Source organism: Scatophagus argus, chromosome 5 (assembly GCF_020382885.2).
Source record: "Scatophagus argus isolate fScaArg1 chromosome 5, fScaArg1.pri, whole genome shotgun sequence".
NCBI lineage: Eukaryota > Metazoa > Chordata > Actinopteri > Scatophagidae > Scatophagus > Scatophagus argus.
This window is the reverse complement of record NC_058497.1, coordinates 3,583,283-3,599,531: the sequence shown is the minus strand read 5'-3', so window position 1 is coordinate 3,599,531 and position 16,249 is coordinate 3,583,283. Positions and strand designations below refer to the sequence as shown.

General features: G+C 42.1%; 1 protein-coding gene across 17 annotated transcripts in view; it reads left to right on the top strand.

The window, feature by feature from the left end:
* phldb1b (pleckstrin homology-like domain, family B, member 1b) overlaps positions 1 to 16,249 on the top strand; it is a 106,775-nt gene that overhangs the window by 78,086 nt on the left and 12,440 nt on the right. For 5 of the 17 annotated variants that reach the window (XM_046388352.1, XM_046388356.1, XM_046388357.1 and 2 more), the window contains 14 exons: positions 1,396 to 1,713; positions 3,089 to 3,235; positions 3,461 to 3,598; positions 5,324 to 5,452; positions 8,327 to 8,482; positions 8,826 to 8,936; positions 9,052 to 9,141; positions 9,562 to 9,696; positions 10,641 to 10,760; positions 11,644 to 11,805; positions 13,036 to 13,176; positions 13,952 to 14,068; positions 14,240 to 14,345; positions 15,807 to 15,851. In XM_046388352.1, the coding sequence (XP_046244308.1) occupies positions 1,396 to 1,713; positions 3,089 to 3,235; positions 3,461 to 3,598; positions 5,324 to 5,452; positions 8,327 to 8,482; positions 8,826 to 8,936; positions 9,052 to 9,141; positions 9,562 to 9,696; positions 10,641 to 10,760; positions 11,644 to 11,805; positions 13,036 to 13,176; positions 13,952 to 14,068; positions 14,240 to 14,345; positions 15,807 to 15,851 (1,915 nt within the window). The remainder of the gene's footprint in view (positions 1 to 1,395; positions 1,714 to 3,088; positions 3,236 to 3,460; positions 3,599 to 5,323; positions 5,453 to 8,326; positions 8,483 to 8,825; positions 8,937 to 9,051; positions 9,142 to 9,561; positions 9,697 to 10,640; positions 10,761 to 11,643; positions 11,806 to 13,035; positions 13,177 to 13,951; positions 14,069 to 14,239; positions 14,346 to 15,806; positions 15,852 to 16,249) is intronic. The other 12 variants (XM_046388355.1, XM_046388350.1, XM_046388358.1 and 9 more) reach the window with 12 other exon arrangements.

Below are 16,249 nucleotides of genomic sequence, written 5' to 3'. Positions count from 1 at the left end.
CTAAACATTGTATTTTGTTGATGCAGGTATCATTTTCAAACTTTTTAAATATTTCTGTTGATCAATAAAATGACCGTACAGTGTGAGCATGGAGTTCAGAAGCCAGTGATTTATATCTGAACACTGATAAATGTGCCTCATGCTCACAGTGCTGTGTGGCTCTGCAGACCTCAGAGACGCTGTGTCTGCATCAGAGGGGTACAGCAGCAGACAGCAGCTGACATTTAGAGTTCAGAGGTCAACCCGTTGGCCCGGTCTGCTAAGGCCCCCATAGGTGGGCTGACCCCTCATAGCGACAGCTGGACAACCAGTCACAGAGTCTGACTCCCGTGCAGCACCGGGCAGAGAGGGCAGTGTGTGCTGCTGTGTTGTTTCAGGAGTGAGAGGAGTCATGACAGACTTCATCATGTCTGCCCCTAATCAAACTGAAAATATCTCCAGCAAATGAAAGTTACGGTCTGTTACACTTACAGTTCATTTTACCTTTCTATTCAATGTAGGTTTAATGTTCCAACAAGTATATGAAGTGAATCTGTCATGCCAGGTTAGGATGCTGTTGCGTTTTAATTGATTACCTAAAGTTTGTAACACTGATCGACAATTAGGCCTGCATGTTAGCAAGAATCTGGTGACATGACACCTGTCATTGTGAGATGTTGAGGTGCTTGAAGCAAGGTGATATATTGTGATTTTTTGTATTTGTAAAAATCTATTTAACATACAATACTGTAGCTCTCCTTTTTGTGCACTCTTGTTTGCTGATATTAGCAAATAAAATAGACTAAAATAATGAATAAAACTGTTTAAAAATCAGAATTACCTTTTTAAGAATTGATATGATATCACAAAACATAATATCCCAGTACTCTAGTCTAGCAGTATTTTCTTACACCCCTAGCAACAGTACCATAATTGAGTATCTTTTTCAGGATAAATATCACCTGCCAGTAGCTTCAAGGCAAAAATATATGCCAGTATCTGCATAGAAGCTGACATTTGGAAGTTAGTCTCATCTCTCAGTGTAGTGGAATTCAGTTCAGTCAGATAGGATGTTTCCTTTTTTTTTTCCAATCTGAGTGAGAGACACACCAACCAACACAGGAAATCAGACTGTAGACACATACTCTCTACAACAGCTGGATGTAATCTGTTGTGGGCCTGCATTAATATATCAGCGTGTTGAAATGTAAAACTCATTTTACCCCTTTTATTCAAAAATGGATAGAGCTAGTTTGTCAGATGTTTCACTGAGCAGCCTTTCAGCCTCCTCACATGTACATATTCTGCTCAAACACAGACTCAGATTCAAAATTTCATTATGTGTAAGAGTCTGAGATGAGAATCAGTCAGATCGAAATCTGACATCCGTCTGGCTGTGTCTGCATTTTCCCACAGGAGAGACAGCGACTAGAGACCATTCTGAACCTCTGTGCTGAATATAACAAGGGAGAGAGCACTGCCCTGGAGCCAGTGAACTCAGGGAGGACAGGCTTTCCTGGCGGGCTCACAGATGGCCTGGGGCGGAGACCGTCGGTGGAGAACGTCCTAGGAGGGACACCGTCCCCAGCCACGCTTCGCCTATTGCAGAAACAGAGAGAGAGTGACGAGGAGAACCTGAAGGAGGAGTGTAGTAGTACAGAAAGCACTCATCAGGAGGTGAGGACATCTCCTGCTCCCAGCACAGCATCAGCACTGCACAATGGAGACAGACAGGTCAGAGGGAATGCTTATTTCCCAGCAAAGACGCTCTCTGCATGCCACTGTGGAAGCAGCATGTGCAAATGATGTGCTCGGCTTTGCTAAATCAGTGGTTCTTTACGTGGGCTTCAGGGGATTGTGTGGGATCCTGAACAATCGAGAATTTGCTTGAGTGATGACTAGCACTCATATTAGCCAATGCAGCTGTATGTCTGTTATTATCGTATTATTACCTTGTTGACCAATTAGGTCGAGAACATGCTATCTTTATACCTGATGGAAAGCTGATCCAAGAAGGCCAAGTTCATAGTTTTATCTTGTGCAAAACCTTCTTCCTCAGATCTCTTAGACAGAACAAGTTTTTAAAATCAACACACGGCAAAAAGTTTAGTTTCCTGGCTGTTTTCACCAGACTGCAGACCAGTTTCAACATAATACATTACACCATGAATCTCCTGTTATAAACTGCACTGCTGGGATCTTAAAGTGTCCTCTGCTCTCAAACACTTTAATCAACTCTTTGCATCTGATTTCAATCATTTGTGCAATTTCAAACAGAGTGGAAACCTGCGCACTGTGATCGTTGCAACTAGTGTAAACAGTCCCACAGGACGTTGCATTGTTCACATCTTGACTCCAGTCAAACTCGATGAAGTTCAGAGATACGTCTTTGTTTGTAGTTGCTGTTATTATACGATGTGCTAAAGAGTGCAATAATGGCTGTCTGAAAGCTTTGGCTAAAACATGAAGGTGTGTGACTCAACAAATGACTCTACAGTGCATTGACTGTATTGTAAATATTTTAGCGACATAGCTACAGGCAGCTGCTCTCTGCATGTTTCTCTCTTTTTAAAATTCTCATTTACTGGCTTCTTTGACTGTTTGTGGGAGGACGTTTAAGTAATGACAATTCTGTTTTTGCCTTGGCTCCTGCATGAATCTCATTTATCATCATCTCCTTTCTGTGTTTGTTCCCTCGTGTTTCTTTTCTCTCTCTCGCCCCCCCCCCCCTCTCTCTCTATCTTTCTGTTGTAGCAAGCTTGTGTTAATGCCAGTGTTCCTGGATTTAAACTGCCAATAGACTGTGCTTTATTGTACCATTGTTCAATTATTGTGATTGTGATTCAGTGTTGTCATTACTCTTACTGTAACCACTCAGATAGTGTTGTGGGTGGGTCATTCACTAGTGACCACAGACCGAAAGGGGTGTCTGTGTTAGAGTCAAAATAAATTATTTTTACTTAATTTATTTTATCGACAATCAGACAAAATTGCAGATATGAAATGCAGATAAGTCTTATCTCTAGTTTGTACGTCTGTCTCAACCTTCCTGCTCTGTCTTCACCTCCTCTGTCTAAAGCCTGACCTCCTCTGTTCTCCTTCCCTGCAGCATGAGGACTCATCCAGTTCAGGCAGCGCAGGTCGTCTGGAACTGGGTTACCTTGAAGACGAGCGGGTTCGCGTTCTTGCTCGGATCGATGAGCTCAAAAATCGGCTGATGGAGCTGGAACAACAGCTGCAAGAGTCCAAACAAGAGGTACAAGAGTTGGGGAAGTGGCTGCTAGTAAATGAAAACTTCCACATAGAAGAGATGGAGAATCCACAGCAGCAGTAAATACAGTCAGTTACATGGTCGTAACATCACCTTCAATACAGTGAATACAGTCAGTTTGTGGTCGTAGCATTCTAACTATGTGGTCCTGTTGCGGCGAGCAAGCCCGAAGGTGATGTTGGTCTCACTGTGTTTGGTCCACTTTTCCAGGCAGAGATGGAGCGTGCCTTGCTGCAGGGCGAGAGGCAGGCGGAGCTTGACCAGATCGAGGCTGAGACAGACATCATCGCTCAGCTGCAGCACAAGCTGGATGAGCTGGAGAGCGCCATCCAGAGGGAGAAAGACAAGGTACAGAGAGCAGTGGACAAAGCTCACATTTTGAATCCAGCTATGACAATCCACTATATGGGATTCAAATATTTGCTGAGGTCATGTACGTTTTTGACACTTTTACACAAGAGAAAACATACACTCACTGCCTGTGTCCTAAACAGTCTTCTCTGGTCTCTTACATTCCCTACTGGTTCGTCACTCTTGGTGTCCTCACATGAGTCAGCATTCCTGTCTGCACCAAGCATCCTTGACTTGGAGAGATGAATGTATTTCACAATTAGAGAATCTGGAGTCATGTAAAGGGCTAAATAAGGGATTGAATTTAGCCCCTTGGATATTCACTCTTGCATGTTTTTCACCTTGAACTCTCTGGTCAGGTCTCATCTGTTTTCTCCTTAGCTGGACTCTGCTAACTAATGACCCCCATTAACCCCTAATCCTTTCTCTGCTTCTTCAGCACTCACAGTTACTGTTTTTCCAATCCACTTTGCTTGCCAGTTTCTTCACTGTCATGCATGACAGACAACACGGGTCAGGAAACCTGCGCTCAAATGACTGATTGGGCTCAATACTCTTTGGTTCTGTAGTGCACGGGGTCTGCAAAAGACTCTGAATAAGATGTTCTGGTAATTGACTGGGAAAGCTGCTAGCATGCTCTCTATAGTGTATAGTGTTTATAATGGTTCTTTTTTTTTTTTTTTTTTTAACATTCACACTCCACATTTTTACTGCAGCAACAAAAGAATTTGTTCATGTAAGTGGTTTGGTCTGGATCTCCCAAGTATCTGTGTCAGGGTTCCACGGACTTCCCAACAAAATGTAAATGTGTCATTTATAGTTTTATAGTGTTTGAATCAGTTGTCTGGGATGAAAACCTTAGATCACCTCCCATGCTACAGTATAAAACTAGACACAAGTGATCTGATGTGGCAGTACTTCTCATTGAATTGGCGTGGAAACCACAGGTGTTAGTAGAAAATTCTCCCTAAAGCTGTAGTTGTCCTCCTGACAGTAAGATTTATGGTAGAAAGATGAGTCAGTGGTGTCTCATAAAACTGTTGAGCTTAATTCTCAATTCTCCCCTTAATTCTGAACCCTCCCTTTTACTTTCAAGTCTCAGTGCTGATAGTCAGGCCTGTCAGCCTTCTCAGTTTTACACCCGAAAATTAATGAAGGTGATGTACTAAAGCCACCCTAGCTCCAACATAGCCAAAAACAGCAAAGTTAAAAGTTACTGACTGACTCCTGAGCTTTAAACTGGAGCGCGAGTAAGAGATGTTTCAGATCTTCAACTGGAGAGAACTTGAGACATGACTGACAGATTCACGGAAATATTCTGGGGCCAATAAGTGTCAAGTAAATTATTTACAGCTAATAGTTATCACACACAATGATTTTAGCTGGTCCTAAGTAGGCATCTCAGTGCAAGTATCTATTAATTAAATTGATTGATTAATTGAATTTAACTGAGATGTATTAGAAAGATGTGAGTTAGAATGACCTTTTCTGTCTTTTTAAGACCATGCTCCGTCTGTGAATCCCACACTGCCGGTTTTCACATCCCAACAATTCAGCGCCTACTTTCTGTGCCCTGCCACTCCCTAAAAATCTGTGTTTGTTGCTAACAGCTTACAGCTTCTTTTATTTGCATGGCGTGGATTTTGAGCAGTGTGTTTCTCTCTCTCTTTCTCTCCCCTCGCCCATCCATTCTGTGTATGGGTGTGTGTTGTGTCTTTCTAGGAGAGGGCTAATGTTGAGGCAGAGCGCCGGGCCCTGCAGAGCCTCCAGGAGGGCTACGCTGAGTTGAAGAACCAGCTTCATAACTGTCCCGAGTCCCTGCGGGAACAGTTGCAGGAACAGCTCAAGAGGGTGGGTCGTCAGTGAAACAGAAGCACCCAGACAACCACCCCCCTCACCCACAACCACAGACTTCATTTCGCATTAGCATGCCCCTTTGAAATGACGAAAACCTGACCCACTCTATCACCACACACAGACCCCCCCTGAAGTCACAGTCACCATCCACCCACAACCATTTAGCGAGCAAGGAAATCACAGTACCTTCCAACCTCCACACACAGCATTACCTTCTCCCAGAGGTGAAGTGCATTAACTTGGCTCACAGAAGGAATATTTATAACAACTTGTTTTTTTTTTTTTAAAAAAACAAGAGTTGCTTTATTTTTCCAAGTCCACAGTGTGCTTTAGTATAGATCACACACTGTATACTTTCCTAAAAAACTAAAATGTATTGGTTACATATTTGGTCAAAACTGAGTTTCAAGCTGAATCTGACTTTTTGTTTTTTGTTTAACTGTCCAAAGAAATATCCCATGGAAATACGCAGTTTCTCTAAAAACAGAACAGATCTTTATGCAAGATTTGCGAGAACGATGGTCTTCTTTGGGTAGCTGACCGTGTTCTCAGTTTCTGGTTCAAGCACCACCCATTTTTGGTTTAAGTCTTGCCCAGAGTACTGACATGAATACAGATAATTTAATTGGTTAAACTGATACAGATAATCATGTACTCGGTCATGCATAATAACTACCCTCTGGCTTGATGAGCTCTGGACTCTAGAAGCTGCTGATGCTGCAGTAAATTTGACCGTGAAAAAGCCAAGCTGACAGCTAGCAACGGAGCTGTATCGAGCTAGCTGTTAGCCACAGCTTGCCTTAGCAATTTACTGACTCATTTCTGTTATCTGTAACTGAGCAATAATGACGTTGATGAACTGATATCATGTTAACCTCGTTAATTTTCCACACAGCTAAATGAAACACTTGCTAAATTCAGACCCTGCTAAATGTAGCTAGCTTAACACATCGCAGTAGCTGGATTCTCGTCTTTTGATGATCTTTTGCAATTCACACAGTTTGGTCTTCAAATCTACATGTAAACCTTTTATATTGGGCATGAATTAATTATATTGATTTTCACCAAAATATTAATTACTAGCAAAAGAAAGATGTGAGTAATTTCTATGACCCATGGACTATAAATATTTAAAAATGTATTTTCTTAAATTAAGAAGTTAAAATGGATAAGACAATGGGGAAAAGATCTTTTTCTTCCCCTTGCGTTCTGTGATGATTATAGTAGACTGCACTACCTCTGTTTTGTGAGTATTATGCTGATTATATAGAAAATACATTTTTAGGTCAAATAATCAGCCTGAAAACATGAAGCCCTTTTTTCTCACTTTCACCTCTTCTGCTGCAGGGCTGTATATGTGCCAGCACTCAGCACATGCCACCACACATAGTGCTACTGGCACCTTTAACCCTTTAGCAGGGCCCCTCTACATATAGTCACATAGTTCACTCAGTATATTTATGAGAAGTCTTCTCAGTGCCCCTCTGAGACGTGCCGTTGCCACAAGCTGGAGGAATTTTCCTTCGTCCACACCACACACCCATGCTACTGAAACCCTCAGGTCAACACAGGAGCACACAAATGGCTCTTGGTCACTTCATCTACTAGTGATGCATTTTGGTAAAATGTGGTGTCATTTGATTTGGTCACGCTGTACCGCATGTGTGAATCTAAGCTGCATCTGCTCTGTGATGTCATGCCTCGCTTAATTTGTGTAACTGCTCACTAATCAATTAACCTAGGCTCTGACTAGATCATTCTCTGTCCTCCCGTGCTCTCATCCTGTGACTTCTCTTATGTAAATTAAAGATGTTTTGTGGTTTAATATTTGAGACAGAAGAAAAAGAATATTCCTGACCCAGTTAGATTAATTAGTGTAGGCTGCATTTATCTGTTTTATTTGTTTGACAGTGATGCTCTGTGTGCAGATTAAGACACTGGGATTCAGTGTAGCTCTATGTAGAGCCTTAATCTAATTTGTTGAGCTGCCATTCAGAAACTGCCAGCTCAATAATGAATAATGTCTAAATATTGAACAGGAATTGCTTCCAAACTGTGTGACTATTTTTAATGACTATTTGTTTGACACTTTGAGTTTTTGGTTCCCTTTTTGACCGCTGGTAAAAAATTAGTCATTTCAAGCTGCGTATCAGTTGGGTCCTTCACAAGTGCTATTCAGACACTCAAACACTCATCTCCCTTCTGCTGACAGAAGTGCTCTAAAACTTAAACTTGTCAGCAGCTAAGCAGTGACCTAGCAACAACAGGAATGATGGGCTGATAATTTAGATAAGCCTGGAATGCAGAGTAATATTTCGATTTTTCTGTTTTTATTTTTTTGACTAAAGCCAGTAATGTTTTTATATCACTATCATTATGTGATACGTTCTCTTTGTAATTAGTTTTTTCCATATAGTATCTGTGCTATTACTTCAGGAGTCTATATTGTAGATATTCAATATTTAGAAGGGAAGAGTTAAAGTGATAGAGGGAAAAATCAAATGGCATCAAGTTTAGAAAAAAAATCACATTTTTGACTACAAATCTTCCAGTTCGGTTTTAATGTAACTAAGTGTCCCTGCCTCCTGTGTATTATAGTACGCACTGCAATAGTTGTCCTGTTGTAGAAGCATGTTCTTCATGGCTGCCTGCTTGACTTGCTTCTAGTCAACCACTAAAAGAACCATGCTGGAGACGTGTTTTTAAACCGTTTCAAACGGGAGAGTCAAGATGTTTTCGCTTTGCTGTCAGCAAATAGTCTTAGAATAATGGGTGGCTTTGACATGAGCAATGTATGCTGTTGTGTGTGTGTGTGTGTGTTTTCTGTTCATGATGTAACTGCTGATGTTGTATGTGGGCCCCCATAAGGATGGAGAGGCACTGGAAGCAGGAACCAAAAAGTTTGAGGACCTAGAGTTTCAACAGCTGGAGAGAGAAAGCAGCCTCGAGGAGGAAAGAGAAACCATGAGTCAACAGCTGCTCCAGGAGAGAGCAGAGTACAACAGCAGCGTGGCCAAGAGGAAGGTGAGGAAATGCCTGTGTGACTGTTGGTTGTCTGCTACACAGCATTAATCCTGCTAGCCAGTGGCAAATATTTCATTGTGTAAGCAATGCAGAGCTGCAAGAGTAACGTCAGTGCAGGGATTCAATATTTGTTTTCAACAATCCTTTTATTTGCACCAACAAAATGCCACCACAGGCTTGCGGTGTTGCCGCATCGAGGCTTTAACGTCTGTGGAGTTATTACATTTCTGTGTCGTGCATTCATTTTTCACTCTTTTCACTTAGAAAGTGCTACAAAACTTTCTATGCTACTGTCACAGTTTGCATTTAAAATTGATTTTTTTTTGTTTTGTTGTCCATTTAGGAAAAGGTATCAACTCTGGAGAACCAAGCCAATCAGCTCGGTCTTCAAGCATCTCAGGAGTGTGAGCGGCTGGCCAAAGACAGGACCCTCACACTGCAAATGCTCCAAAAGGTACACAGTAGCCATTTCAAACTCACTGTCAGCGCACCCAGAAATGTGTCACCCAGACTGGGATCTCATTAGAGAAAGTACAGCTATAGAACTGACACATGTCTTTATGTTCCAGGAGAAGGAGAGGCTGTCAGCTCTGGAGAAGAGATACCACAGTCTGACTGGTGGGAAGAGCTTCCCCAAGTCCTCCACTGCAATGAGAGAGGTAAGAGAACTTCTGAACTTCTGTCTGTAGGCAGTGAACACACACTTATACGCTCAGCGCTCCTGGCCTGATGGCCAGGGGAGCTTTATTGATCCATAGCTGACTGCGATAGCTGATTGCTTTAACTGATAGAGATGTGTTGGTGGTCATAACCTTGAAACTAACTGTTCAACAAACCTGGTGTACTAATCAAAAAAATTGTACTGGTTATGTGTTAATAATGTGGTGTTCTTGATAATTAGTGTGTTGAGCAAACTAATCTTGTAATGGTGTTTAACAAAGATGTGTTGTCACTGGAAAGCCTTATCTGAAGCTCTAACAGAGGGAGGGACAGGACACCGGTTTCACGCATACACTTTATTTTTTGTATCTAGTGTTCCATCCATTAAAGGCACTTACATTCCTGAATTGTTAAAACAGGAAGCACTCCATATCAGCGAGGCCGAGCTGCTGTTGGAGGATGTCCACTCCTCCCAGCATTCCCTCTGTCAAGCCTCTCCTTCCTACTTACATCCCTCCCCTCCCTGTCAGTTGTACCCCAGCAGCCCTACGGAGGTAACTGGACTAATGGCACCTGCATGAAGCCTGCTGCTCCCCCTCTGCTGTCTGTGCAACTCACCCCAAAGATCACTCATTGTACTGTTGGCGTCCTGGTCACACCTCCACTCTAATCGTACCTGTGACTTACTGTGCATGGTTGGGTTCTATTTTCTAATAGTTTGTCAAAACCGTCTTAAAAGAGCAGCCAGGTCATTAGCTTTCAAGTTGTGTTCAGTCGTTTCTGAGCCCAGGGATGTAGTGGAAGGCATAAACTTGGCAGAGTATGTAAAAATAAGATCTTTCGAGGTTATTTAGACCAGTGGTTCCCACACTTTTTCTCTACTGTACTTTTAGCCTTTGACATATTTGAGGATGTATAATGCATCTCCTCCTCCTCCCACTGTACAAAAGTAAAGCCAAAATATCTCTGATATGAGCTCTGCCATCTTGCGCCGGTGATGTCATTTGGAGCCAGAGACTGCGCAGTGGTGATCGGGCAGTGGAGCCACGGTATCAAACACTGTCACTTTGTAGCATTTGGACGTTACAGCTCTTCAGTCTTTTCATGTACTCCCTGTGGTACAAGAACCCCTGGTTGGGAATCACTGGTTTATACCTTATCATTATTTTTAGCATTTTCTTCTTTGCCACTACATCACTGGTTGTTCTAACAGCCAACAAAAGCACCTGTGTGTGACATACTGTGTCTGCTGGTTGTGATGCTAGAGATGCACTTCCTGTGGCTTGTTGTGTTCCTATTTGTTTATTGTTCCATGTATTATGCACCTTTAAGCTGTGGTAACGGCACGAGAACAGCCAAGGCAAACAGTCACATGATCAGTGGGCTCTGTGCTTGCGTGTGTGTTTATGTACTGCACATAAGAAGTACGGTACGGTAACCCTCATGGCTTCTCACCCTGTCTGACCATTGTTGTTGGCTGCCGGCTGTTTACGCTCAGGAGTACATGAAGCTGTCGGATGTCTATAAGATGTATGGCAGCAGCTACCATGAAAGCAGCAAGCCCGCCTCTCACGGCCGCTCGTATTCCATAGATGCTGCATTAGCTGGCGCCTGTGAGGTACCATCACTTCCTGTCTCTCTCTTTATCTGACTTGACTCTTATTTTGTGCTCTCCCTGTCTCTCTCCCTCTCTCCATTCTTTCATTTTCATGTCATGTTGCTCCCTCTGGTGGTTTGCTGTTAATCAAACTGACTGTACTGTTGGCTTTGCTGTCTGCTACGTGAGCCTGTGGTGTAAGCAGCTGCTCCCCCTCTGTAGCTGCACTTAGGATCTGTGACTGTATCAAGTCAGCAGTACAGAGCTTTTCATTGGGGTTGGACTGATAAATGCAGGTTTGCTTCGAGGCAACTGAAAGCTGGTGTTCTGTAATAATTGCAGTCTGTAAACTATAAAATAATGTTATTTTTGACTCTCACATGTAATAATTTTTTAAATTATGTTTTGGATAAGCTACTTGGATTTAATGGATCAGTATTTACTTTTTCTGAATACAAAATAGACATAAAAGAAGATGAATGTAACACAAAGTTCAGATTTTAAAGAGGAAATATCAGAAGAGGTTATGATTGGTTCCCAGCTCTAGTAACACGTGACAAAAACCCAGGATAACAATGAATGTGTATGAAGTGATTTATGTTTGTCTACAGATTAATGGCAGACTGTTCAAGGTGAGGTTAGTACTGGCCCCATGTATCAGTCGAACCCTGATGTGTGTGTGAACTGTGTCCTATGCTGTGTGTTATAATACCCTCAGTGTTTCCTTTCAGACCCTCCTTCCCTCACACCTTCACGATGCAGATGGTCACTAAGTGTACTTGATATGTTTCCTTCCTGTAGCCTGTCTTGCTGATGTGTGTCTTCATTGCTGTCTGTCTGTCTTTCTCCTTTCCCTTCTCCCTGTGTGTGTCTGTGTGTATCTGGGTGTGCTGCCTTTGGGAAGGAGTACGTGACAGTGGGCCAATTAAATCAGATGTATGGGATGCCAAAGGTGGAGTCATCCCCTACTTCTCCGCTTCGCCAGCCCCTGCAGTCTGGAGCCGTAGACCCCGCCTTCTCCTGCCTCCCTTCTCCTCATGGCTCCTCCCTCTCTCTGTCTGTGGAGGTTTGTCCTTCTTTCCTTCCTTCCATCCTACCTTCCTTCCTTCCTCTTTTGTGGATGCACTTGTTAACCAGTTGTTGCATGTTAACAGAACAATGTTTGATACATTTTGTTACTTCCAGTTTGAGCCCACCTTAGAATTAGTGGTTTGGATCTGCGGTAACTCTTAAAGTCCCTGTGCTTTTGCCTGGAATGAGCCCATTAGTAAAGTTTTGAAAAGGCAAAACTAATTGTTATTACGTTATTACATGTAACAGACAAAAGAATGGATCAGTCCTGCATTTGTTTACTGAAATTTAACCATTATTGGTGTTTTATTTATATGCAAGAATCTACTTTGAAATCTTTATCCATTAGAGTAAAACCACTCTATAGGATTGGACACAAAAAAATATTATTGTCATAGTCACCTACAGACATACATTTGATTGCTCAAAGTGTCACAGAATAATACTAGACTTTTTTTTCCTGTCACTGTAGAAGCCCATGGAGACTCCGTGTCTCCATGATGTTACTGTATTTGTCAGGAGCTCCTGTTCTCTTTTACACTGCAGGTTTACCTGTCAGACTCACGTGTCAGACTCCCATTGTTTTCAAAAACAGACCAAAAGCAGCTCACTGCTGATTTTTTGATGTAATTATCTTATCATGTTTATTACGGTTTTTGCAGTCAGTGCTTTCTGTATCTTAAAATTAAACGGTTCTCTCACAACTGAATAGCGTGAATGTTAGTAACTGATCTGTATATCTCTATCAGCTGTTTCAAAAGGGAATTTCAGAACAATTGCAGACAGTTCTCTGACAGAAAACAAAATAAATCCGGTTAGTCTCTCAGACAGTGGGAATTCTAAACTGTATGTATTAGGCTTCAAGAATGTCTCAAGTGAAGTAAAACCTAAAATGAGATGAAAACTTAAATGTTCTTTTGAGAAACTGGGTCACTGCGGCAGCCACATAGAATTAGAATAGAGACATGTAAAATAGGGATATAGCTGCTGGAGGGTATGAAGCATAATGCAGCTGACAGTAATGTGTTGAAGATATTTAAGAATCATTTCAAAGTCTGAAAACACTATAATTACAGCTTTTTACGGTGTATAAAACGAATGTCTCCACCCTTTTCCTGCAGTCTTTGGATGCTTTCTAATTTTGCCTTTTTCTTGTCTTTTCTCTTTGTCTTCCACCCTTGCTTCTGTTCTGCCTCTCTTTACCACTCCTTTGTGTGCTCTCCAGTACCAGTCTGAAGGCAATAGGCCTCACCTCTCCAAGCTAGATTTAGAGCAGTGGTACCAGGAGCTGATGGCTGGCTGCAGCCAGCTCTGTCCTCCCCCTCTGCCAGCCAAGTCTCTGTCGGGACGCAGGCCTGTGCTGCAGGTAGAAGGCCTTTCTCCTTTCTCCTCCTTCATTCTCCACTTCTACTATGCATGCATGCTGTTATTCCTCTGCCAACCTTCAGCTTACTTCCACTCGCTTCCATGAAGCTGGATGACCGTGTGTCAAAGATAAAGAGAAAAAGCCACCGGTGTTTAATCATGTTCATCTCTGCTTTGAAATGATGAACAACTGCAACTGATTTTTTTTTTTTTCATTAGGTTTTAAGTTCGTTGTGTCAAATGAAAGCAAGCACAACACAGCTGCACTTTGGATCTTTTTGTTGTGACTGAAACGTTCGTTCCGTGTGAAACCTGAAGTCACGTCATGTCTGAAATAAAGCTGACAGTAATCGCCTGAAGAGCAGAAGTCTGTGGGCTTCAGTCCCTACTTAAGAAAGTTAGAATTTGTGAACACTTTCAAGTTAATAGTTTGAGCATCAAGTCATTCTGCTCCCGTACTACATGAATGCAGCATTAACTTTAGCAGGCCCCATCAAAGAGCTATTCAGTGAAAGGGAGGTGTGTGTGTGCTTGTCTTTGATAGTGATATTTAAAGTGGTGATTGAACCTTAATTCCAGCTTTTCTTTGTAACAGCAGTGTTACATTGTAGCACTCACAGCACATGCTAATCATGCTTTTAACCAGTGTTGTCCAGCAGCAACTCATCCATGAGGGATTTCAGGTGTACTCACACATGGGTTTGTTTTAACCTACGCTATTGTCAGCAATTCCTAGTGCTCATCTCTTCATGCTCTTCGTATGTTTCCTCCCTCAGGTGTTCCGCTCTAAGCTGGACAGTGATCCCGGGCTGTCTCTTCATCAGCCCAGATCAGGCTCTGCATCCCCTCTGCAGCACGGAGCCGCAACACTGGGACGCAACACAAGCTCGAAGGTACTCAGATTTCAACAGGTGGCCATGAACCTCCCATTTACACTTAATTATTTGTATTCTTTGCAAATGTCCAACACAATTCTCCCCAAAATCGAACAAATTATTTCAAACCCACATAAACCTGCTTTCGATATATTTTTTTTAATATTATATCCCCTCTCTTCGTCTCAGCAGAGCCCCCTCCTGGCGGCCAACAGCACTGGCAGTCTGCCCAGGAACCTGGCTGCGACCCTGCAGGACATTGAGACCAAGAGACAGCTCGCTCTGCAGCAGAAAGGTAGTGGAACTGTTGTGACCCTGAGCTTCACTTGATGCATAGCAACACTCCTGAATACTGAACAATTCATTAATGATCATGTAAAGGTTCATTAACAACAGAACACCACAGGGCTGACCCACATTGTTTACTCATTAATTCATAATGATCTGATGCAATCAAAAGCATAAATCAGTCATTTATACAGTGTGCTGTAGTTACTGATACATTAAATTAAACCCGTCTCTCATCGTTAAGATCACTGTTTGTCAGGACCAGCAAAGACAAGATAAAATATGATGTGTCCTAACAGGATTAGAAAACAAAAAACAAAACATTTGCTGAACAAAACAGTATTTTGTAACACAACACAGGACAAAAGTGCAAGTTTATCCATACATTTAATTTGCATTTAGAAAGCAGATAGAAAAGGGGCCAGACTTCCATTCTGACTGGATCTCCACTTAGCCTTCACTTTCCTGGGAGAGGAGAAGTGAGAAACATGTCGGAAACATTGAGGGTGTCATTATTCTACCTACCATAACAATGTGCAAACAACATCTACCTCATATGGCTATGTGTAAGCAAATGTTACCAGTTAAACACTGGTTGAAATATATAACTATTCCGAAGAATATTAGTTATATATTATATATTAGTAAACACAATATATGCATTTAATGTTGTTTTGGTCAAGAAAGCACACATACACTATATAGACAAAAATATCCAGACACACCTCTTTATGGGGCTGGTTTTCAGGGGCTGTGCTTGGCCCTGTACATCCAGTGAAGGGAAATCTTAATGCTTCAGCATACCAAGACATTTTGAACAATGCTTTGCTTCCAACTTTGTGGCAACAGTTTGGGAAAGGCCCTTTACTATTCCAGCCTGACTGCATACACTTTTGGGATGAACTGGAACAGAGATTGCCAGCTAAGCCATCAGTGTCTGACCTCACAAATGCTACCATTCATGGGCAAAAATCCCCACAGAAACCCTGCAAAGTCTTGTGCAAAGCCTTCCTGGAAGAGTGGAAGCTGTTATAGCTGCAAAGCTGTCTGTGTGTGTGTAGAATGTGATGTCATTAAAGTCCCTGTTGGTGTAACGGTCAGACAGCCCAATACTTTTGTCTGTATAGTGTAACTGTTATACTTTGATGTGAGAACTGGTTAGACTAAAGCTACAAGAGTTAAAACAATTTTATTACAGTTTCCAGTAAACTCTTGTAAAAATTGATTATTGTTACCTGTTATGCTGATCCTCTTCATGTAGGTGTGTGTGTGTGTGTGTTTTATAGTGAGGTCTGTTCCCTATACCTTAATGTTGTTTGATTAAATGGATCACAGGAAAGCAGTCAGATGTTTTGTGGCTGCCACTCACGGTTGTTGGGTTGGAAACCTGAGTTAGTCACATGTCTGCAGTTCAGGTTTCCTTCATGTCTGTCTGTCTGTCTGTCTCTGTCTATGAACTGCACCACAGAGCCCCAGACCTCCACACAGAGCACCATAGAGAGAAGCTCAGCAGGTAGACGCATCACCGCGTCCAGGACTTGATGATTTCTTCTGTTTCCGCCGTTTTGTTCAGCGGGATTCATCCTATTTGTGCACCCACTGTGTCACCAAAGGTCACATGCAGTGTCTGAAATGAACTGTCTCTTCTGCCAAGGGTCCATACAAAAAACTTAGAGAAGAAGCTCTGTTTAATGCCTGCCTGTTTTATTGCTTGAAGCAATAAGTAAGCTTAAAACCTACTAACTCACGTTTCAGACAAGTTTAAGGTAACTTGTGGCTGATTAAAAGAGAAACAGAGAATTTGATTTGATACCAGCTCTTTTCCAGAGATCATGACAGGCAGCCAATCAGGAGCCAGTTTGAAAGCTTCACCACAGGGGAAGACTGTATATACTGCAAAAATGCAAGTCT